Source organism: Gopherus flavomarginatus, chromosome 3, assembly GCF_025201925.1.
Source record: "Gopherus flavomarginatus isolate rGopFla2 chromosome 3, rGopFla2.mat.asm, whole genome shotgun sequence".
Taxonomy (NCBI): Eukaryota; Metazoa; Chordata; order Testudines; family Testudinidae; genus Gopherus; species Gopherus flavomarginatus.
This window is the reverse complement of record NC_066619.1, coordinates 204,301,972-204,327,327: the sequence shown is the minus strand read 5'-3', so window position 1 is coordinate 204,327,327 and position 25,356 is coordinate 204,301,972. Positions and strand designations below refer to the sequence as shown.

At 42.0% G+C, this 25,356-nt stretch overlaps 1 protein-coding gene across 4 annotated transcripts in view; it reads right to left on the bottom strand.

The window, feature by feature from the left end:
• GUCY1B1 (guanylate cyclase 1 soluble subunit beta 1) overlaps positions 1-25,356 on the bottom strand; it is a 139,624-nt gene that overhangs the window by 50,503 nt on the left and 63,765 nt on the right. For 2 of the 4 annotated variants that reach the window (XM_050946448.1, XM_050946450.1), the window contains exons 1-2: positions 11,175-11,298; positions 10,573-10,646 (exon numbers count right to left, since the gene is read on the bottom strand). The exons of the other annotated variants lie outside the window; for them this stretch is intronic. In XM_050946448.1, coding sequence (XP_050802405.1) covers positions 10,573-10,646; positions 11,175-11,177 — 77 coding nt within the window. In that variant the 5' untranslated portion in view covers positions 11,178-11,298. Of the gene's footprint in view, positions 1-10,572; positions 10,647-11,174; positions 11,299-25,356 lie in introns of those variants that run through there. 4 annotated transcript variants of the gene reach the window in all.

Here is a 25,356-nt window from a genome sequence, read left to right as displayed (position 1 = left end):
CCTCAGTACTTTACTGTAGCCATCTGGCCTTGCCCCATCACAGTATGCAATGCCTTTGATCTTTACAGAGCTATTTACAAACTTTGAATACTGTGTGCAGTTCTGGTAGCCCCATCTCAAAAAAAGATATATTGGAATTGGAAAAGGTACAGAGAATGACAACCAGAATGATTAGGGGTGTGGAATAGCTTTCATAAGAAGAGAGATGAAAAAATACTGGGACTGTTCAGCTTAAAAAAAGACAGCAAAGGGGGGATATGATGGAGAGCTATACAATCATGACTGGTGTGGAGAAAGTGAATAAGGAAGTGTTATTTTCCCCTTCATATAACACAAGAACCAGGGATCACCCAATAAAATTTATAGACAGCAGGTCTGAAAACAAACATAAGAAAGTACCTCTTCATACAACACATAGTCAACCTGTGGAACTCATTACTAGGAGATGTTGCAAAGGCCAAAAGTATAACTGGGTTCCAAAAAGAATAAGATAAGTTCATGAAAGACAGGTCCATCAATGGTTATTGGCCAAGATGGTCAGGAATGCAAACTCTTTCTCTGAGTGTCCCAAAGCCTCCAACTGCCATAAGCTGGGACTGGCCACTGTGAGAGACAGGACATTGGGTTAGATGGACCACTGGTCTGACTCAGGATGGCTGTTCTTATGTTCTACAGGCAAATATTCTTCCTTCAGCTACATGGGCGTATGGGCATACAAGGCTGGAAGTAGAGAGCCTCTTCCCTGGAGTGTAACAGAACACCAACTAGGAGACAAGATAACACATTGGCTCAGGCTCAAAAAATCAGTGGTGGGACTCTGACAAGTTCCACCCACTCATAACTCCTAAATGAGATGTGACTCACAGAAGATTGTGCAGAGCTTCATATTTATTTATTTATTATTATTATTATTATTATTATTATTATTATTATTACTCCGGCCCCTTTGTGCTAAGCATTATACAAACATATAGTAAAAGGACGGTCCCTGCCCCAAAGGGTTTATAGCCTAGGTAATATGACTGTTCATCTCGTCTTATGTGCTTTAAACAGCAGTGAAACTGTTCACAATGTAATTATATAAACTGTTGTCATTCAGAGCAGATGACCCTCTGTAAATGAACTGGGGCTGTTCATGCCTTTTTCACAGCTTTCTTTCCATATCACTTCTTGCAGCCTTGGGCAAACATCATTGCATTGTTCTACATCTGGTTCATTTTTAAGGTTTTCTTCACTTTTGGAAACAAGTTTTTTAAATTAAGTCTTAGATTTTAGGGGACAAGAGGCATCTACAAGGAACATTTACCGGTTTGCTATACTGCCACAAAATGGCTAATTTAAAACACTGACAAGCATGATGAGCTTTGGCTGCAAGCATGCACTGAAGGGGAACACATTCTGTTCTCTGGAGCATCAGTAAGTAAGGTCTGCTCCAAAGTACATTCTTTCAAGTCTCCCTGAGTCACCTTCATGCTAATACTCCACTCACACCTTTACCAAGTGTGGTTTCAACAATGCAGAAAGGGTTGTGTGTGTATATATAGAAAGAGAAAGAGAGAGAGAGACACACACACACCCTTCTACTTTGTTGAAACCATAGATATGTAAAAACCTATGTTATAAGATTATTAATAGGATTGTAAAGTCAAAAACTAAAATGTTAGGAAATACTAGAATTAAGGTTGCCTGTGCAATATGGCATATGCGTTATGACGCTGTCTTTAATTACATGATCACATACTGTTTTTTCCAAAGGGCCCCAGCTTCATTCAGTGCACAGGACAGATGGTGCTCAATTACTGCGTAGCTATTCGGTATTTTGTTTTCTCCACATTGTTCAATGTGTGGTTCAGGCCTTACTTTTTTCACAGTATTCAAACTCTGCTTTGAATAAAGACTTAGTAATTTCCTCATGGGCCTTTCTATGGGGTCATCACTATAATATATAATATAGGAGCACTTCACAAACATTAATGAATTTATCATCACAATACCACAGTTAAGAAAGGCAGCAGACAGTACTATCCCCATTTTACAAATGGGCAACTCAAGCATAAAAAGATTATGGTTAAAAGTTTCCACTAATTTTGGATGCCTGATTTGAGATGTCTAGGACCTGATTTTTCAGAATACTTGGCATTATATAGCACTTTATATGTTCAAAGCCTAGCTCCTGTTGACTTCAGTTGCAGCTCTGAATGCTCAGCACTTCTGCAATCAGACCGATAGGCAACCTTAATTCTGACATTTCCTGACTTTTGAATGTTTAACTTTGAAACCTTAATAATGCTGTTTTAACACCTTTTTTGTGTGTAATTTTCTAGGTTGTTAAAAAAAACAAACTGAAAGCAAAGTGCAGGCTCATACCCTAAGTCTTTAAACTACACAGCTTTCCACCCCCAACTCCCCACCCTGCCCTGCCTCAACTCCCAAATGTTGGGCTGGGGCTTGATTCTCACAGGATTTGCCAACACAGAAAAGTGGGGGGGGGGGGTTTACAAAGCTCAGCAGATACACCTGTGGTCAATAAGGTGATAGTCTAAAATGAACACCCACACCAATAAAAAGCCAGACTAGTATATTCATTTTGTAGTCTGTCACATCTCAAACACCGCAGAATTATTATATGATTTGTTCTTTTTTTTGGAGCATAAAAACACTTTTTACTACACCAAAAATTCTCATGAAATTATGTGACTTTCGAAAATCCAATAGATGTCACATTTAATAACAAAAATTAAACTAAAATATTGTTAAGTAGAATGCTTGTTAGAAGTTGCAATGATTATTTTATACAACTCTGTGCTACAGCAACTTCAAACATAGAAAACAGATCAGATTCTCTGATTTTGAAAAGTGGAGGACATTTTCAAAAGCACCAGTGGCAGTTAGACACCTAACTCCCATTGACTTTCAGTGTCTAACTTTTAATGGAGGACATTTTCAAAAGGACCAGTGGCAGTTAGACACCTAACTCCCATTGACTTTCAGTGTCTAACTTTTAATGGGAGTTAGGTACCTAACCACCAGTTGTGCCGTTGAAAATGTTCCCGAATAGTTATGGCACTCTGACACTTTTATTTATAAGAATCTAGGAGCCAGAGGAAAGGAGCGGGTAGACTGAAGAAGGGTCTAGGGGGGAAGGGAGGAACTGGGATTGTGTGGGCAAGGAAATTGGGGGAAAGGAGTTTGTGGGTGATGGGAGTGCAAGGGGCATGGCCCAGAGAGCATGAGACTAGGACTTGCTGTGCAAGGAGACAGGGAGTAGGATCAGAAACGTAAGTGGTGCAATCTCGGACTTGCTATGTAAAAATGGGATGTGACAAGGAACCAGAGTGGGGTAGAGACAGGCCTGGAACAGGAACAGGTTGGAAGGGATGAGGCAAAAGAGTTCCAACCTGAGGGAGAATGAGTAGAGGAGTATAAATCCACTAGAGCACTTTTCCTTTCAGAAGCCCCCAAACATGCTATAAAAAATTCTATGTCCTAGCAGGGGAATGCGGGGACTCCAGGCTTCAACCATAGGGAGGCTCCTGCCCTTCATGGGGCTCAGGGCTTCCACCCTATGGGACACCAGGACTCTGAGCTTCATCCACCGGCACCAGGGCTCAGGGCTTCAAGCAGCCCTGCCTGGCAGACTCCCTGAAACGGCTCGTGGACCCACACTGGGCCGCAGATCCCCGGTTGAGAACTGCTGCACAAAAAGCACACTCTTTTCCAGAAACTGGAATAGAATTTAAGATTCCTGAGTCTCACCATCTCTCAGATGTCAGCAAATAGCTGTGAAGCCCACAGGCATCACCCCCATCTAGAGGATGACAACCTACTACTGCTATCAGTTACTCCATTAACTCAAGTGGCAGAGGTTTGTTCAATGCCAATCCTGCTGTTGACCCATGAGGCGCCAATATGATGTCACATGATAGAATTTCTGGTTTTTTCAGTTTGCTTTTTAAAAACTTGGGAAATTACACACACAAAATATATTGAAATAATATTATTAAGGTTGCAAAGTCAAGTTCTCAAAAGTTAGGAAAATCCAGAATTAAGGTTGAATGTACAAGTGGGTTTTAATTCTTCCTCCCTCCCCCAGTCCCCCACTTGTGCAACCTTTAATTACGTTATCACATACTATTTTTTCAAACAGGACCCCTACCTCATTCAGTAGACAAGATGTATCTGCTCTGGGAATGAAACAGTGTTATGTCATAAGAAAGGGGACTTGTCTGTAAGACTCCTGCTCTATTTTTTGCACAAGTTGGAAGTCCAGTGAAAGAGGCAAGAAATTACAGTGAGAGAACAGAAAGGTGTCATGGTTAAAGCTGTTGAATGCTGCCCCTGGGAATGATATTCTCTCCCTGCCTGTGTCACAGAATATGACACTAGCAAGTAAGTAAAATGAAACTTTTTACAGGTGGTTATTCATTGTATAATCCTAATTTTCTGGATGCCCAGTTTGAGATTTGCATAAGCGCTGAACACTCATAGCAGTAATGGAAGTCAATGGGAGCTGAGCTTGAACATATAAAAACCCATATAATGTTAAGTACACTGAAAAATCTGATCCTACGGGGTCTCAAATTTGGCACCCAAAATTAGCGGAAACTTTAGACTTCAATTTCTGTCTCAACTCCCTATCTGTAAAATCAAGGTAATAAAACTCCTTCACTTCCCAAGGGTTTTGTGAAAATAAATTAATTAATGTTTGTGAGGCACTCAGTTAATATAGTGGTAAGAAAAGCCTATGAGGAAATCAATAATTCCATGTTCAGGGAAGGATTTGAATAAGGTGCAGTAAATCAGGGTTGGGCCACACATTGAACAATGAGGAGAAAACAAAATATTGAATAGCTGTTCATTAAGTGAGTACCATCTGTCATGTGCACGGAATGAGGCTGGGGTCCTGTGGAAAAAATATTATGAGATTATATAATTAAAGACTATCATAATGCACAAGGGAGGTTACATGGGCAGCCTTAACACTGGCATTTCCTAACTTTTGACTTCTTGACTTTGCAACCTTAATAATGTCCTTGTAGCATAGTTATGTGTGTGTAATAAATACTGCATTGTGCCTTACTCTTTACTGCTTATGCACTGGTATATAAAAAAAAGGTTGGGTTTTACAGCTTATTCCTTACTTAAAGTCATTTCTCTGAAGTGTTCACAACTGTTTGTTGTTGCGATAATCATCACATCAATTGTGAGTATTGACTGTTGTGACATGAGGGTGCCCTATTGCCAACCCACACCTACCTCCACACAATCCATCAGTGCTAGCCAGATACAGTGCACTTTTCACTAGTATTCACACCCTAGGAGGAATGGAATTTCTCAAGGGCTCCAGCGTCAGCACAGATCCTCTGAAGCCCTTCCAGTGAACAGACAGAAAAGTTGCAAGATCAATCTATAGTTCAAATGCTCACTAAGCGATTTGAAGTGGGACTGACTTTTTGTTCTGGGTTTGTACAGCACCTAGCACAATGGAGTCCTAGGCCATGACTAGGGATCCTAGGTGTTATTATTACTGCCAATATTAATAATAAATTCATTTTGAAAGTTTTTCTTTTCTCCTTTGCTGCTGTGTGCATAGGACTCCTAGCAACGTTACTAAGAATTCTCCATTCTGACTGGCATCAGATTAGACCCCTTTTGGTGGAATCTGTAATAATTAATAGTCCATCTAATTTTCAACTCAAATTCCAGTTAAATAATAGTATAGCAGTTTTTATGATGGAATTTCAGGCAAAAATATTAGCTATCGGGTGGTATGGAGGCTTTCAAAGTTGGCTGAGAAACAGCACTGAAAATGTGAGACACTAGCCTTCTCACGGATCAATGGCAGAATGGTAACATCACCACAAAACACCTCAGGAAAGATCACATCAGTTCACACTAGGAAGTTTTTTAACATTTCTGGGGAGGAGCAGATTGGTTTAAGTCTTAATTTGGGGCTACTTGTAACTCGGTCTACCATGCAAAGGACTATTAGATGAGGAAAAACCACTGTTTGGCAGGCAACCCAAACCTTGAGTCTGGGCAAGCAGAGGTCATACATCCATTTATTTCCCCACCACACAACAGGTGGGCAAAGAAGGGCAGGGAATGTCTGGAGCCTTGGCTCCATTTCAAATGCTGAGCACTGGGAAAGCAAATTACTACCTCTTCTCTCTCCCCCCCTCCCATCCCTGAATCAAGGTGGGGAGCAAGGAGGGAACTGTGGCTCCTGGGGTCACAGTAACATGCCACCACTTGCTATGTACATATTGTGACACACACTGGTTCTTAGATTTTCTTTTCTAGGGGTCTAGTATGGTATCACCAAATGTTTAGCAGCAGCCTTTTGCAGTCAGGACAGGCTTCAACATCTGGTCTACTTTTTCTATACTCACCAGGTCATGTAACCTTGTTTTATGGGAGCCTTTATCATAGAAACAGAAAGAAGACAAAGATTTTATCTGAATAATTGTCTTTACCTCCAGGTAACACACTTGACTTAATTTCACAGAGCCAGGTATTTCAAGACCTGCTATTTGGGAAGCAGATCACTTATTCTGTATTTATTTTAAAGGAGACTGTAAATGAACTTGTTGTTGTGATGAAGAGCTTTGCTGTGTGTTTTAATAAGACATTTAAAATCTAACTCATATTATTTTTGGAAATCTCACTCAAAGTGTCACAGATTGAGCGTCAAGCCTGGCCAAAAACCAGATACTGGAGGCCACAGAGGCACCTTTGATTTGTTTAAAGATAATCCAACTCAAAGCCTAACCACAGTGGTGGAAGCTCAGGATAGATAACAATTTACATATTCTCTACTGGAAACATTGCCTCCAACAATCCCATATGGTCTTAGGGCTTCTGAAACTCACGTGCACCTGTTTAAAGAGTACATCCCTGCTCATTGATTAAGGCTTCTAAGTGGTTAAACACTTAGCATTGGAGAGAGATGCCAGGAAGTTTCCAGGTGTGCTGGCCATGTGGCCCAGCTGTATGTGACATCTGTTCTGCAGGAAATCTCAAAGTGATCCATGTCTTTTTAATATGCTTAATGTGTTGACATTAAATTCTCTTTAATGTAAAATAAAGGACAATAAAGAGCTTTTGGGCATTGGTGGTTGTCTGTTTGGCAGTTAGAGTTGCAGTGCACACAAGAAACATATGAAAGACTGTCAAAAATAACAGGTTGGTACTGTCTACAGACATTATGGGTTAAATATTCAGTGCAAAGCGTAGCAATTCTCATAGTACTAAATTCCTGTATACCAAGATGAAAACACATACCCGAATATGAAGATAACCCCATGACAGCAGAGGGATAAATCCCAATGAGCTCATTTGTTTCTCATAGCAGGTAACTAGAGAAAGGTATAAATGGCCAAACCAGACCTGAAATGGCCTTCTACGTGTAACAATGATAAAAACAAGGAGTCTGAAATCTATTCTTCTTCTGAGAAGGGGAAGAAAGCCCCAAAAGCCTCTAAAGATAAAAAGGAACTAGAGCCCTACATATCAGTTTATTTATCAATAAAACCCCTGCATGCAGAATAATACAACACTGGTTTGCATACAGTTAATAATCTGTCCCATATCCAGAGTCAAATTCTTCAGAAGAAATGAACTGAAAAAGTGGATTAAAATGGCAAGCATGACACAGACCATGTATCTTTTAGTAAGCAAAGGAAAATATTATCTAGGAACATGCTTACTGTATTTTAAGGACAATCTGCTGCAGCAATGTCCATCAACCTCATGGAGAATTTTCCCCATGTGCACATTACTCTCCTATCTCAACATACTCAGCTGAGTCCATATAGGGAAGGTGACATGATCTGTGCCAGGAAACTATTGAAAAAACACACGTTCTGATTTTTATGAGTACCAGGAAGAGAACATTTATAAAATAGAAGTAGAATTAGCTACTGTAAATATTAAGGTGGGGAAACCAATGGAGGGTCTATAACTCAGGATTGCATTCCATCAGCCAGATTTCAGCCTTTCTGTCTTTTTTCTGGGTTCAACCTATGACCTTTTATTTGGCACCTGTCATGTTAGTTCAGTAAAGCAAGGTTCCAGAGCTCTCTGAATTTGTTTTTTTTATTATTATTAATATTATTCTTTTGTAATTCCAGTTATTCATTAAAAATCAAGCCAGATTTCCACAGTAATATCACCAGTTTGTAATCTGTCAAGTCTCATCAAAACCTACTTCAGTTGCTTTACAAGTTTAGTTTAGTGTCTCTTTGTAGAATCCCTTGTTCTGTACAAAGCATGCGATTTCAGTCTATTCTGTTTTATAGGTGGATGCAAAATACAGGCCTAATCTTCCTGAGAGTTACACTGTGCGTCATTTGCACGCCTCGTTTTTCAATAACCCAAATTATGAGGCTGATAGTGGTTGCAAAGAAATGTTGAAGAGCTGTTTGTAGGCCAGGAGTGGAGACTTAAATTGTAATTGTGTCTATGTTTTGATGATAATGGTGCCAGCAAAATGTCACTCTTACAGCAGCATCAAAAACTCATCAATGATTTTCTCTTCCATTTCTATAGGCAAAGCTTCATTCAATGGCACATTTAATCTTGATGAATCTAAAGAAAACAATGTTCTGCATGCTCTGAGATGAACACAGATCTTTTCAATTTACTACTTAATAACTCTTCACACAAAAAAATTTAAATAACACTAAGGAAATCAGAGTGCCAGCTGAAAGGCAGACTATACCCTTAAGTAACTGAGGTAAACATAAAAAATCCTACTCCTCATTTAAAATAACACATCGTGCCCAAGTATTACATTCTGATTTTCATCTGCTTTTCTAAGATCCAGCGTTATCATTAAGCCCAGAGTTAAAGAAGAAATGTCTTACAAAGCAAACTTAAAACTATATCATGAATTTATGAATGCAGAATCATGTCTTTTACCTATTTTTCTTAAGATTTTGGTTAAGTATCAAAGTAACTGTATTTGTGTTAAACAGAGGTTTGTTCCTCACAACCCAAACGATACTTCTGTCCAATCCAGCAGTGAAATCACCAATCAGTATTTTGACACAATAATTATTTCCTTGGAAACAGACTAATGTCACTCAAACTAAATTTAGCCTTCCTTGGAGGATCAAGCAGAAGGAGTTGGGCTCAAGAAAGATATAATATCTTTGATAATATTAATATACAGGAAAACACTAGCTATTTTACACAATATTTCTTTTTGTATAACTATTTTTCTTATTTCAAGTTCAGGGTGAAAGTAACCTGTTAATGTCAGTTTTATATAGTATTTTGTGTTTTGAATTAAGAATGTATAAACTACAAATTCCACTTGTAGTCCTTCAGGAATTTGCAAGAGATTTAATTGTTGTGTCTACCAAATACAGTGATCTGACACCAGAATGTTAGTGGAGTCTTCCCAGGTGGTGTCTGAACCCCCTACATAGACAATGTCTGTTACTTTACCCAAGAGTCAAAATGGGACCACACTGAGGATCCATAAGCAGCTGAGGTCAATTTCATCTCTGGGGTAATTCCATTTAAATCAATGGAGGGAGAATAAGTCAAGCCCCAACTAAGCTTAAATGGAGCTTATCCTGAATGAATTTGAAAATGCTGTGCTAACCATGACAGAGTAAGAGGTTACTTTTTGAAGACTACTCATAGATACAGACAGAAGTATACAACTCTGTATAATTAACAAGTTGTGTATGCAATATCCACTACAAGTCCAGAGGCAAAAGTGTGCAATCAAAAGGGCTGTGTGCAAAACACCCAATGCTTGTGAAGAAGTTTGCCCTATGTATACCCTGACTTGAACATACACATCAGATGCTTGGTTTATGCAATTCCTGCTGCACACTTTTGTGGATGGACACTGAAAAATGTAAGGCTGCCTTATGGGACCATGTTAACTGTACTGTACACAGTGGGGATTAAAAACACTTAACACTTTGTTTACAAACTAATGGCTAATTTTTGAAAAGAGTAAAAACAAACACTTTTTCCTTACACGGTACATATATCGTGTCCCTCACTGCACTCAGGCTAGTTCAGCTGTCGCTGTGTGAAGAAGGGATCGGGCTGCGAGCGGGGATGCGCTGGAGCCCCTGGACTCTCACCCGGGAGCTCAGCCTGGAATCAGCGCTGGAGGCTGCTGGCGCGTTTGCAACATTCCCACGAGCAACTGAGCTCGGATCGGCCCATTCAGGAGGCTGCTGAGTCGGTGGAACCGACCTTGCTCCTTCCTTCCCACGAACCCGGGCGATGCTGCTCACCAAGCGCCAGCGAGCCGGGAGCTGCCTCTCGCCCCGCGGCCCTGACCCGTGTCCCCCGGGCTGCTGCGGCTGCCTCGGCTCCCTCCCGCCCTGACAGGAGCGTGGGAACCAGCCGCGGCTGCCGCGCAGAGTGCCCAGGCGGGGGGATCCCTACGGGGAAAGGGAGCCACGATCCGCACGGGGGCAGGCCAGGGGCGGATCGGGGCGAACAGCAGGGGTAAGGGGGGGCGTATCTTGCCCCGAGGGGAGGCGGCTCCTGGACAGAGCGAGCCGGGACCCCTCGCAGCGAGCCGGGGGCGGCACTTACTTGATGTCCTCCCAAACCTCCGGGCCGTAATTCCGGATCACCAGCAGCTCCAGGGCGTGATTGACGAATCCGTACTGCGGACAAGGGGCGAAGCAGGGGGGTCAGTCACGGGTGCGAGTAGCCAAGAGGGGGGCAGGGGACAGACTGGGAAGGGGTCGCTTATAGGAGCAGTGCGGAGGCGCAGTCATTTGCTGCGGGCGGGCCGGGGGAAGGAGACCAGCAAACCCTCCCCCCCCCCCCCACCGGCCTGCATCCCCTGGTGCGTTATGGGGCCGATCATTATGCGTGGGAGAAAATCCCCTACCGAGCATCGCTCCCACAGCGGGGCGCCAGCCCCAGCCTGAGCCGCCTCCCCCCAGCGCAGCACCCCTCGGGCATCTGCCTTCCAAGGGGGTGCACGCTCTTCTGCACCCCCCCCCGGCCCTCCACGTCAGCCCCCCTGCCCTCCCCTCCACCGCCGCTGCCCCGCGCCCAGCCCATCTCTTGGTTCAGCCTCCCTCTCCCCGGCTATAGCAAGGGCCGTAATCCGAGCAGGCGCGGGGGACAGGGCAACCCTGGGGAGAATGGAAAGTGCCCATCGCCGCAGCCCCCGGGGGGCTCACCATTGCGCCGCCACTCGCTCCCCTCCGCTCGCTGACGCCCCCTCCCCGGCTGCACTCAGCGACCGTAGCCGCAGCTCCAGCAAAGCTCACGGAGAGCCGGAGCGCTAGCCACCGCCACCCCCGCTGCGCGCTGACTGCCACCCCCCGACAGCCAATCCGCAGCTCGGCCCGGGGCTGGCTTCCAATCACAGCCAGAGGAGGGAATTCAGATGCTTCGAGGATGCTGCTCGGCTCGAGCCCCCGAGGGGGGAGACACTGCGAAGCGAAGCGCGGGGGGGGGGGGCGGGGGGAGCAGTGTTGTTCGGAGTTGGGGAGGGGGGCAGTAGCCTCAGCTAAACCCTTTGCAATGGGTTTCAAATGCTGCTGCAATGTAAACAGCTAAATGGCTGGGGATGGGCAGCAATGGCTGGAACCTGCTGGTATTTTTGGTTATTGTTCTGGGTAGCTGGGGTTACCTGGTTGTTTGATTTGTATTAACAATAGGCCCTTCTACTGATTGGCTTCTCCAGCTCATGAATGGTAAATATTTAACAAGTGTGGTTTCCCTTGCTTGAGTCCTCCCCACAGAATACATTATTAATGACATCATAGGTGTGCATGAGAGAGAAACAGAATACATAATGGCCTGGCCGGATTTATTGAGGTTAAGGACATGTGTTTGGGATGGCCGCATTACTCAGGAGTAAAGGTACAGTTTTGCCACGAAGTGGGATAACAGAAATAGTGAATTTGAATAAGGTCAGTGAAGTCTTAGAAAGGGCTGTAAAATCACATTTGATTAGGCCCCCAAACCAAGTGGTGTTGCTGCCTGGCACATGGGGCGCAGTTGCAGCAGGTTGCAAACACCGTGAGCATGGAGCTGTTTTTTCTCCCCAAACTTCTGCTGTGAAATTTACTAAAAATTTCCATGGCAGGAGTGATAATGCCATGTATGAGTTAATGCCCATACACCTTTCATACCAGCTCACATACTGATGTATTCTGTGTATGCCACATGTTATAGGGAAAAAAAGTATATTGTTAATATAAACACCAAGAAACAGAACCCTCATCCTAAATGTTTCCTAATGTTCTTCTCTGCAGGGAACCATCTGTCACATAGTTCCCATTGTATCAGAAAGATCTTTTAACTCCTTATATTTCTAGATTGGAGACAGTAGGACTGACCTGGCCTGACTGCTGGGTGAGTCAGAAGAATAGTTTTGCATTTGTGTTCAGTGTCCTAACAGCTGACACATAATAAGTAAAGATACCAAGTGACACAAATGTGCATGTTGGTTTTAATGCCTTTTGTAATAGTCAAGAGGTAATTTTGAAAGGGCAAAGTTGATTTAAATTTAGCCAAAAAGTGTAAATTTTGCAAAACTGATGTCTTAAAAAACTGTAGACCAATAGAAATGTTTCTGCAATTGTTTTCAATTCCAGTCAAAACATAAAAAAACTCTTCTGTGTTTGAAAACCAAATATTGCCGCACTAAGAATCCAAAGGAGAAATTAACTGTAAATACAAATTATTATGCCTCCACTGATTTTCCTATTCCAAGCCACATGAAATGCAAGAGATAAATAGATAGCATCAGTGACAAGCAGGATGCATTTCTTTTTCTTTTAATAATCACATGATTCAACAATACATGATTTAATAAGTTGACAGTTCCCCTTTAATTGGCACATGGAAAGGAAAAGCTACAGAATAGCAGTAATGTAGCCTACTGAATAAATGTTATTCACAGAGGGACAACCAAGTGAAGCATGCCTCTCCAGATGGAGTTTTGGATACATGACAGAGGACAACATGAAGGCATGAGTTGATAGTGATGACTGATTGTAGAGCCCAGAAGCCCAGTCATGGATTAGGACCCCACTGTGGTAAGTGTCAGAGGGGTAGCCGTGTTAGTCTGGGTCTGTAAAAGCAGCAAAGAATCCCGTGGCACCTTATAGATTAACAGACATTTTGGAGCATGAGCTTTCATGGGTGAATACCCACTTCATCAGATGCATGTAGTGGAAATTTCCAGGGGCAGATATATATATGCAAGCAAGCTAGAGATAACAAGGTTAGTTCAATCAGGGAGGATGAGGCCTGTTCTAGCAGTGGAGATGTGAAAACCAAGGGAGGAAAAACTGGTTCTGTAGTTGGCAAGCCATTCACAGTCTTTGTTTAATCCTGAGCTGATGATGTCAAATTTGCAGATGAACTGAAGCTCAGCAGTTTCTCTTTGAAGTCTGGTCCTGAATTTTTTTTGCTGCAGGATGACCATCTTAAGATCTGTTATAGTGTGGCCAGGGAGATTGAAGTGTTCTCCTACAGGTTTTTGTATATTGCCATTCCTAATATCTGATTTGTGTCCATTTATCCTTTTCCATAGAGACTGTCCAGTTTAGCCGATGTACACAGCAGAGAGGCATTGCTGGCATATGATGGCGTATATTACATTGGTGGACATGCAGGTAAATGAACCGGTGATGGTGTGGCTGATCTGGTTAGGTCCTGTGATGGTGTCGCTGGTGTAGTTATGTGGGCAGAATTGGCATCGAGGTTTGTTGCATGGATTGGTTCCTGAGCTTGAGTTACTATGGTGCAGTGTGCAGTTACTGGTGAGAATATGTTTCAGGTTGGCAGGTTGTCTGTGGGCGAGGACTGGTCTGCCACCCAAGGCCTGTGAAAGTGTGGGATCATTGTCCAGGATGGGTTGTAGATCCCTGATGATGCATTGGAGGGGTTTTAGCTGGGGACTGTATGTGATGGCCAGTGGAGTCCTGCTGGTTTCTTTCTTGGGTTTGTCTTGCAATAGGAGGCTTCTGGGTACACGTCTGGCTCTGTTGATCTGTTTCCTTATTTCCTGGTGCGGGTATTGTAGTTTTGAGAATGCTTGGTGGAGATTTTGTAGATGTTGGTCTCTGTCTGAGGGGTTAGAGTAGATGCGGTTGTACCTCAGTGCTTGACTGTAGACAATGGATCGTGTGATGTGCCCGGGATGGAAGCTGGAGGCATGAAGGTAGGCATAGTGGTCAGTAGGTTTTCGGTATAGGGTGGTGTTAATGTGACCATCACTTATTTGCACCGTGGTGTCTAAGAAGTGGACTTCTCGTTTAGATTAGTCCAGGCTGAGGTTGTTGGTGGGGTGGAAGCTGTTGAAATCGTGGTGGAATTTTTCCAGAGTCTCCTTCCCATGGGTCCAGATGATGAAGATGTCATCAATGTAACGTAGGTAGAGAAGGGGCGTGAGTGGACGAGAGCCGAGGAAGCATTGTTCCAGGTTGGCCATAAAAATATTTGCATATTGTGGGGCTATGCAGGTGCCCATAGCAGTGCCACTGATCTGGAGAAATATACTGTCATCAAATTTGAAATAGCTGTGTGTGGGATAAAGGCACAGAGCTCAGCAGCCAGTTGTGCTGTGGCATCATCAGGGATACTGTTCCTGACAGCTTGTATTCCATCTGTGTGTGGGATGTTTGTGTAGAGAGCCTCTACATCCATGGTGGCTAGGATGGTGTTTTCTGGAAGGTCACCAATGCATTGTAGTTTCCTCAGGAAATCAGTGGTGTCACGGAGATAGCTGGGAGTGCTGGTGGCATAGGGTCTGAGTAGAGAGTCCACATATCCAGACAGTCCTTCAGTGAGAGTGCCAATGCCCGAGATGATGGGGTGTCCAGGATTTCCGGGTTTGTGGATCTTGGGTAGTAGATAGAATAACCCTGGTTGGGGCTCTAAGGGTATGTTGAGTTGTGCCGGTGTTAGTGTAGGGAGCGTCCTGAGTAGATGGTGCAGTTTCTTAGTGTATTCCTCTGTGGGATCTGAGGGAAGTGGCCTGTAGAATTTGGTATTGGAGAGTTGTCTGGCGGCCTCCTTTTGGTAGTCAGACCTGTTCATGATGACAACAGCACCTCCTTTATCTGTCTCTTTGATGATAATGTCAGGGTGGTTTCTGAGGCTGTGGATGGCATTGATTTCTGCATGGCTTGGGTTATGAGGCAAACAATGTTGTTTTTCCACAATTTCTGCCTGTGCACATTGGCGGAAGCATTCAATGTACAGGTCCAAACTGTAATTTCGACCGTCAGGAGGAGTCCATGTGGAGTTCTTCTTCTTGTGCTGTTGGTGGGAGGATACCTGTGTATCAGTGCGCTGTTCAGTGTTGTCCTGAAAGTATTCTTTGAGTCGGAGATGGTGAAAGTAGGCTTCCAGATTGCCGCATAACTGTATCATGTTGGTGGGGGTGGCAGGGCAGAAAGAGAGTTCCCGAAATAGGACAGACTTTTCTTCTGGGCTGAGTGTGTAGTTGGATAGATTGACGATATTGCTGGGTGGGTTAGGGGGTACCACGGTTGTGGCCCCATGTGGCACGTAGGAGTTTAGACAGCTTACAGTCCTTTTTCCTTTGTAGAGAGGTGAAGTGAGTAATGTAGATCTCCTGTCTTATTTTAGTGAAGTCCGTTTGTATGGAAGTTTGGTTATTAATGAGAGTCTCCAGGTTGGAGAGCTCTTTTTTGATGTTTTCCTGTTTGCTGTATAGGATGCTGATCAGGTGGTTCCTCAGTTTCTTTGATAGAGTATGGTATAATCTCTCACTGTGGTCTGTGTAGTATGTAGATAGCAGTGGATTTTTTACCTTTAGTCCATTTGGTATGATGTCCATCCGTTTGCATTTGGAAAGGAAGATGATATCTGTCTGTATTTGTGCAAGTTTCTTCACTGTGGCAGGCACTGTACAAATACAAAACAAAAAAGCGAAGATAATGCAGCACTTGGAAAAGTCAGAAAATTTCAAACTAGGTTAAAAGGCTCACTTAGATTTAAACACCTCTTATATCTTTAACCTTTACTATAAGGTACAAAATTAAACAGTGACACGAAACAAAAAGGTACAGGAAGATCTAGAAGAGACATTAATGCAATGCCAGAGTCTATCTGACAAAGAAGGTAATTAAAGACCTGTGAAGTTTTGGGACAATAGCTAGACTAAATTACAAAATGAGACTTCTTATAAATGCAATTTATACAAATATAAAATAACTTATTCTTTGAAAAGACTTTTTAAACCATCTATCTCAAGGAAGTTAAAATAATGGAAATGAGACAATGAAAAACAGGATGCTCCTTAATCAAACAATGCTTCTTCAGCAAAAGGAATAATTGCTGTTTTCTTATACTACTTACCCACAAGCCCTGGAGGCTTTTATGATTACAGTCAAATTAAGGTTAAATAGACTCTTCTCTTGGCAGAAGGATACCAGTTGGGAGAGGATCCAAACAACCAGTCATGGGAGCAAGATTGCTAAAAACAGACTGAAAAGCTAACAGAGTAAAATCTCTGATGGTTGATATGGAAGGGAAGAAAAAAAATCAAGGATGAAATTTACAAATCTATTCCTTCCTCATTTCAGCCATCACTAGGCTAATAAAAGAACTCTGGGGACAAATCATAAGATAATGTAATTCTTTGTAGTTCTGTTAACTTTAAGTGTCCTACATCAGCTAAAGATCTGGCCCTTTCTGCTCAAAACAGAGAATCTGGGGAGTTTGCTTATGTTTTTTTTTTAAATAATGCAGTATAAATACACCTAAGATATAGCAGGCTTATCGTAGGTGTTATATTAGACCAATATTATATTGTATACATGCTGACCCGCTCCAACAAAGAGCCCTTAGGTTGAACTTCTTGGATGAAATCCTGGCCCATTGAATGCTATAGGAGTTTTGCCATTAACTTCAGTGGAGCCAAGATTTCACCCCTTGTCTTTTTCTCTGTAAGTAATATGGTCAAAGTTCAAAGTCAGTAAAATTAAATAAGGGCAAAACGCAATGACATTTACACCCAGAGGCATATGTGTGCTTTAAGTTTTGGAATCAAATGTATACTAGAATGAATAATATAAATGACTGGTTTATTGATCTGAAGATTAAAGAAAGAGCAAAACAACATAGGATCTTTGCTTGTTCTAACACCAAACTTGATGTAGTACTCAAAATTTGTGCTTGAAATACACAATATTTAAATTATCAAGGCAATTTTACATTCTATTTGCTGGATCCAGTGCATCAAAAGCAATACAAGATGCTAACAAAATGTTATTGCTCAAGACAAGTTTCCATTTCTGAGAGGAATTTCACAAATTGTAAAGCATCACTTTTTAGTTGCCATTTTTCTTTGGACATTAGAAGACCAGAGCTGATACTAGACGACTCTCTTCCATTATTGTGATTGGTGAAGCAGTGCTGTCGTGACAAATTATAGGTTATTGTTTTGTAAATAATATGTCTTTGCCATCACTTGAACACTGTGTGTTATCATACTACTGAAATAATTTTAGTGATTTTTAAAAGTTCAAGTATTTTATAATATGCTATTTTTATTTGAAAATAATATTGTCTTAAATACATAGGGTCAAATTTGTTGCTTCCTTAAGTGGGAAAAACTCCACTTACGCAAATGAAGTTTTGCCACTCCTAGTAGTGAACTCATCTCACAGGGTCAGTTTTTCAAAAGCAATCTTTAAAACTGAAATCTTAATTTTCTGGATCAAAAACATTTTTATATGATTTTGTTTTACCTCTAAATTGCTGTGTACACAGAAACAGACATGGGAGAGCAAATCACATTTCTACACACAAATTAGGATGTTGGTCCTTAAAGACTAGATTTAGGTGAGTATATAAAGGATGCAGTCCTGCAGACATATATATTAGTAACTTTATTCATGAGAGGATGCCTCCTTAAGTCACCTTTGTTTATTATGTATGCAAGTGTTTGCAAGATTAGACCCACAGGGAGCTGTTGTAAGATATAGGCAAAGTGTATATAAAAAAGGCTAAAACCAAGAAAATTAGTGAAGGGTAGGTTGAGGCCTTTTTGAAAATTTGGCCCACTGGACTATGAGGATGTGCATATAGGATCAGCTCAGTGGCCTGTCTCACCCAGTATCTTGTCACTGTCAGTCCCCAGGAGCAAGTGCCTCAGAAAAAGTGCAAGATACCCTGTAGTAGATAGTTATGGAATGATCTGCCCCTAGGAGAAGCTTCTTCCGAAACCCAGGGAGTTTGAAGTTGGTTTGTGGACAAAAACATGAGAGTTGATCTGTTTTCTAAAATGTTTATTCTTCTTTGGATGTTCGCATTAACCGTACAAATGTCTAATTCTAGACATATATAACTTGTAAAATGCACATGACTAGAAACAGACAAAAATCCATGGTCAAATAAATCATTTTCTTTATATAACTTTTTCATGCCAGTCAGGCAATGGATAATACACGTGACTAATAAAGAAATAAAATATACCTGTGGACAATGTAAAAGAGACACAAAATGTTTATATACCGGAAAAGCCAAAAAACATGGGGTAGGTCTATTCCCTTCACCTTCACATCACAGTGGGAGGAGCTCAAACTTCTGGCTAAGAGTTAGTGGGAGTGGGAAGTGTCTCTGAATTATTGTCATCCCCTTCCCCTAGACCTTTGGTATTGCCAGACTTCCAGGCTAAATGCTAGGTTGAGTTTTCAAGGACCAGCCATACAGCATGGAAATGCGGAGGGAGCACAGCTGCTGCCACTACATCTCATGAAATGGTACAGCGTGAGCTCTTTCCCACACTTGGCATACCCCTTTGGGATTAGTCTTTGAATTTTTGGAGGGCAAGAAATAATGTATGGCCTCTGTGCAGTGGTGTGAGGGGATGTGAATGGAAGACACTAGCTGATCCATAACATCTACATGCATTTCAATGTGTTTTTGTTGCTACAAAGAGCATTATAAAATGCAGCAAATTTTAATAAGCTACATGTTTATTCTGGACTTTTCTCTTATAGTGTATATTGTTACTAAACTCTTCAATAAAAATTCAGCCTTATATGGTACTGTTGGAGTTAGTTTGTTGAGGGCTGTGTTACTTTACCAACAAACCTGCTTTTGGCTGTTTCCAAATCACAGTGGTCTGAGCCTTGACATTTGGATGATCATAACATATTTCTAAGGGCATGCAAATATACATTAATTTTGTTAAGATTGGCTTAGAAAGGCTCAGCATTTGAACTGCACCAAGATGCCATTTAAATTCTGTTTCTAATACTGTTATTGACAAGCTGCAGCCAAAGATGAATTTAATGATTAAGAAAAGTTCAAGATCTTGTTTCCTTGTACTAGAAATAACCTGGTTATGCAAAAGATGGGAAACTGTGAGCTTTATTTTAAATCTTCCCTCAAGGGGGAGTGTCACAGATCCACAACTGTATTTAGGTGCCTAACCCATTGAAATCCATGGGAGTTATACACTTACATACTTTTGAGGACTTGTCCAGTGTTATTTTGACAGCCCAAAGAAGAGCAGTGATAACTCAGAGTCCTATCCACAGCCAACTGAAGTCAATGGAAAGACTCCTGTTGACGTCTCTGGGCTTTGGATCAGGCTCTCAGTGGGCACTAACTTAGGAACATAAGAATGGCCATACTGGGTCAGACCAATGATCTGTCTAGCCCAGAATCTTGTCTTCTGACAGTGGCCACTGCCAAATACTTCAGAAGGAATGGGCTGAACAGGACAATTACTGTGTGATCTACCCCCTATTGTCCAATTCCACTGTCTAGCAATTGGAGGCTTAGCAATCTTGGTTAATAGCCACTGATAGATCTATCCTCCATGTACTTGCACTGCATTCCCTTTCAGCTTTGGTTGAGCAGAGAGAATTTGGTAGCCAGTGGCTAGTCTCCTGTATTGAACCTGCCACCTCCTCCCCTGCAGAGGCTGAGTTTTATTGAGGATATTCCCCAGGGCTAAGGGGCATTTTCTATCCTGTGCTCCATGTGGAGAGGGAGCATTTTGATCTATGTATTTGTAAAATAACTGGAATACTTAAGTTTGAAAAAAAGCTACTGAACAAACGTTTAGTATCAGAGGGGTAGCCGTGTTAGTCTGGATCTGTAAAAGCAGCAAAGAATCCTGTGGCATCTTATAGACTAACAGACGTTTTGGAGCATGAACAAATGTTTGTTTGCTTGTGTAGTAATACTTACTGGGAAACTTGTAACCTCACAACAATCAGAAAATGACCAAACAATTCCAGTAGAAGTTTCTAAAGACAGCAGCACAATGAAGACATTAGCGAAACGATGAGGTCATTTCTACTTAGAATAGGTAATTTCTGTCTTAATTAGAAGAACTGTTTTACTGTCAGCATCAAAAACTTCTAAGGCACATGGGACTCATAGCTTTAAAAGGTTGTTTACTTTGTTTTAGATTCCTTCATAGCTTATTATTTCTTTGAGTGGATGTCTAGCCTCATGTTCCCGCATAACTGCATATGTAACATTCAGATCAGGAATTTGTGCTCAGAAGAATACACATCTTTAACTGTTGTGTCTGTGAATTGCAGGAGTTTCAGAACAACAGATTATCTCCCAAATATTCAGCTTCAACATTCCTGCACTGCTGAGTAACTAAATATAGTGGGTCGTATTCTCCCCTCTGCTCTGGTTTCTAACATTCGGTTAGGTTGGTTGTTTTTTGTTTGTTTTGGTTTGTTTTTTGTTTGTTTTGGTTAGTTTTTTTGACTGCCACTGCACATTGAGTGGATGTTTTCAGAGAACTGTCCACAATGACTCTAAGATCTCTTTCTTGAGTGGCAACAACTCATTGAGACCCCATCATTGTGTATGTATAATTGGGATAATTGGGATTTTCCCCTCAATTGTACATTACTTTGCACTTATCAACATTGAATTTCATCTGCAGTTAGCTTTAGATTTACCTATCTTGAGTAATTTTGTATCCTCTGCAAATTTAGTTACTTCACTGTTCACCTCTTTTCCCAGGTGTAGAAGGGTGGTCACCTGCTCCTGCCGTGAGGGGCTTAGAACAGCCCAGCAGAGGGCTGTGGCTGGGGTAAGCAGGCTGACTGGGGAAGTAGGCACAGATGGGAGCCACGCCTTAAACAGACCACAGCCGGCCCCTATAAAAAGGCTTTGAGCCAGGCACACAAATAGACTATCTCTAGCTTTGAGAGGGAGGGACCTGGCTGCAGGGAGCTGAGAGAAGTTCCTGGAGTGGAACAGGGCTAGGGGAAGGCCAAGGGAGCTGGGGAGACTACAGCCTGGAAAGCCCCAGGCTGTGGCCTAGCAGAAGGCCAATGGGTACTGGGGGTTGCAGAGGGAAGCCCAGGGGTAGGCAAAGGCAGCAGGTCCAAACCCAACCTTGTTAGTGATGAATAGGCTGATACTGCAGACTGCCCCAGGGTGTGGGGGCTAGACAATGATTGGCAGTAGCCAAATACTGAGATGGGGATTAGAGGGTTGGGGGTTCCCCAGAAAGGGGTGACCTAGAGGCAGAGAGTGGGGGTATTGCCAGGGGGCAGTACCCCAGATAAAAGGGCACTGGGAGGGACATGGGGGCTGGTGGCAAGCAGGACACTGGGCTGCAGAGGGTGTTCTGGAGGCTGGATGAGCTAATTCCCTGAGAGACCAGGAGGAGGTGCTGCAGGAGTGAGTTCACACCTTTACACCAGGTCATTTATGAATATGTTGAACAGTAGTGGTCCCAGTGCAAATCCTTGGGGGAATCTCACTCTTTCCCTCTCTCCACTGTGAAAACTGGCCATTTATTCTTACCAATGAACTCTACTATCACATGTCCATCTTTTGGATGGACCTCAGACTGAGACAGACAGTGCTGCCCAAGGTGCCCGTGATAGCATGAGCTCTATCCCAACTAGGTGTCTTCAGCACCTGAGCAAATTGCTTTGCTGCCCTATCAGCAAGTCATTTAGCCTCAGGCAGAGGTAGCTCAATAATATGATGCAGGGATGAGCAGACAAGGTAGGGCTGAGAACAAGGACTCTAAACTTGGCTATGATACCAACTCTCTTCATGGCCTCATCATGTCACTTAAACTTTCTGCCGTCACTATTTCTAGCTATAAAAATAATACTTACCTTAATCAAAAGGGAACTGTGACAGGTAGTTAATGTCTGTAAAAGTGCTAAATGTGTGAAAATTCACTAGAGTGCACACCTAATGCCCAAGTAGCTGGGTCTAGGGTTAGCCAGTCATTTGGACAATTACACCTTATTAATACTAAGGCCCACTCTACATAATTTCAAGCAGCTTGACTATGTGGCTGAGAAGGTGTGTCCTGACAAAACAGGGCTTGAGATTAGCATGCTTACATACCATGACTGGCTAATCACACAGGAGTTACTGCTACTCCCAGAACAACTCCCCTTCCACAGCTTTTACACAACAATGAGCAGGCATGGAAAAACGAAAACACAACATGGTAAATAGGCATTCGATAGGGTAGCGGGGGTAGTAGAAGTACACGTGGGTCAACATTCAAGTGTAATGTGCCCTTTCATTCCTATGGGTCTCTCCTTTCGGTGGGAAATGCTGCCCTTGCAAGCTGTGCCTTGGTCCTGAATCAGGGCCTCCATGCTGCTGCTGCCATTTAAGATAATGCAGTGGAAAGGGATGTGGAAAATGGCAGTGTATAGAGGTATGAATGCCCCTTCTGTGTGATTTACGTAGGAGGAAACAGATCTGGTTCAGGGGTTGAACTATCTCTGCATTTCATTGTTTTCTCAGTTTCCGCATGTTTTTTGTTTATTTTGTTTTACACAATAGCTTGGGAAAGAAAGAAAAGACTAATTGCACTTCCTTTGGCACCAACGGTGAGACATTTCTCCAACTATCTCACTGACATCATATCAGGCTTTTATGGAATGAATAGTTATTAATGGAACTATTTTGACTCACCTTTTCCATTACATATTTATTGTTAGATTCCTAGGGTCTAATTCTCATCTACACTAACTTCCCTTTATTCTGCTCTGGCAGAGCAAAAGGGCCTTACAGTGAGCATAAATGTGAATTACATCTGATCAGTATAAAGGGGCCTTTGTTTAAATGGGAATCAATCCCATAAAATCTTCTGGATCTAATCAAAAGTTAATTCACCTATCTAATGTAAAAGGTTCTTGTCAACATTCTAATCTATTATGTATTTATATTGCTGTCCTCACACGGTATCTGAGCATATACAATGGCACAGATGTCATCAGCCTGGAAACAACTGCATTTCATTTATTTGCTTGCAAAAAATGTTATGGTAGTTAAGCTGTATCTTGCTTTTGTAAATGCAAAGAAGGTGCTTATTGGCTTTCTCGTTTTCCTGTCAGATGTAGTTTAACTAAAGATTAGTTTTAAAATATACAATTTTGTATTTGTACTTGGGTGCTGATTCAATGAAGAACTTAAGTACTTAATTTCAATGAGACTTCAGCACATGCTTAAGGCCTGGAATCAGGAAAGCATTTAAGCACATAACTTTATGCATGTGTTGCAATTTAGTTGACTTCAGTGAGATTCACTCATATTGCTTAAAGTGAAGCATAAGCTTAAGCATTTTTCCTGAACAGGGACACTCCTCTGAACTGGGGCACTACTGGGTACAGAAAAACTTTGGCATTTTGAGATGAAAGGTCATTGAAGTCAGTAGTTTACACCACTGCTGATGATCTGGTTCAAATGTTTTAAATGAATGATGAAATATTAAGAGGTAAAAAAAAAATTCATTTAATTTAATATTCCATCTTTGTTTTAAGGCAAAATTATACCCACTTGCCATAATACCCTTGGGAAGGGGTGAGAGCAGTCAGGAAACTCCATGCTGTACATCCTATGGAGTTACAGACATGTACTAAATCTGGCCTTGAGAAATGGCCATCCTCCAAACACAGCATTTCTTTTCTTCCATGACCAAAAAGGAACTCATTCCCTGTACACGTATTTGTAGTTGCTGCTGACTCCTGTCCTTTCCACACTGTGGAAAAGAACTCAGATTTGAAAAAAAAAAGTTTATTTAAAAATAAAAAGCAACATTATGTTTTACCATTCACACTATCCTAGGAATGGACAGATTCCTACTGTCTTCAATATTCATTGATCAGTTGCCTATCATGGGCCTCCCAAAGAGTCAGAACTATTGATCCTCAAGACTTAGAGATATCCTCATAGGACTCCTAAGTCTTTGCTGGACATTACTTTAGGTCAAGAGGATAAAATCTGTATATAAAAACAATACTGTTGTGACCTTCACTACCTACTAGGATGTCCAAAGTTCTTGGGTTCCTGCAGCACTGCTGTTTTCATTCTCTTATCTTTCTTGTTTTATAACAGAGTGATTTCTAAATCTCTTGAATGGAGCTGTCTCACTTTGACCATGAGCAGTGCTGTTCAAGATGGTGCTTATGGAAAATCTGTATTAATATACACATTTGCAAACTCAGTTCTTAATTTATGCATTTTGCAAGTACTTTTTTCAAGGCTCTGTAGGTGCTTGCTCTGTTCACCTGTCCTCAACCACTGGTTCTCATCACAAAACTAAAGGATGAAAAGCAATATGCTTTAAAAGTTCATATTCACAGAACTGAGAGTGACTATATAAAAATGGCACTTTACTCAAACATATCTGCTTCCTGTATGTACTCAGAAGGAAAGGATGTTCCAGTGGCTTGTGTACTAGCCAAGACCTTGGATGACCTGGATTTGAGTCCCTCATCTGCCACAGACTTCCTCTCTAAGCTTGGGCTAGTCTCTGTGCCTCATTTCCCCATCTGTAAAATGGGGATAATATTTGTGTACCTCACAGAGTGTGTTGAGAATAAATATATTAAAGACTGTGTGGTGTTCATACTAGGATCTTTTGGAGTTCGGCTCTATTTTAAATTCATGGAGAAAAGACTGGATCACTGTGGACATTAATTGTGTGAACATTGCCTGGTTATCCTGGGAGACCCAGCTTACCCTCCATTTCCTTGATAATGAAGCCATTCATGGGCCGCTTGGACAGAAGGAACTACTGCCTCACTAGTTCCAGGATGACAGCGTGCATTTGGCATTTGGAAAGGGAGATGGCGTTTGTGGAATAGGTTGGAAGCAGCAGAAAAAAAAAATCCCAAAGATTATAGCAACATGTTGTATTTTGCACAACATTTGTGAGACTAAGGGGGAGAACCTTAATGACAGGTGCAGGCTGAGGTACAGAAACTCACTCAGCAGTTTGAGCAGCCAGCAATGTGTTTAATATAAAATGCAAACAGCTGGGGCAGTATTGTCAGGTATTCCTATTGCTCTTATTTTGAGTCTTGGGCCTGAAACTGGTGGCTGTACATCCAGCTGTTAACCCTGGAG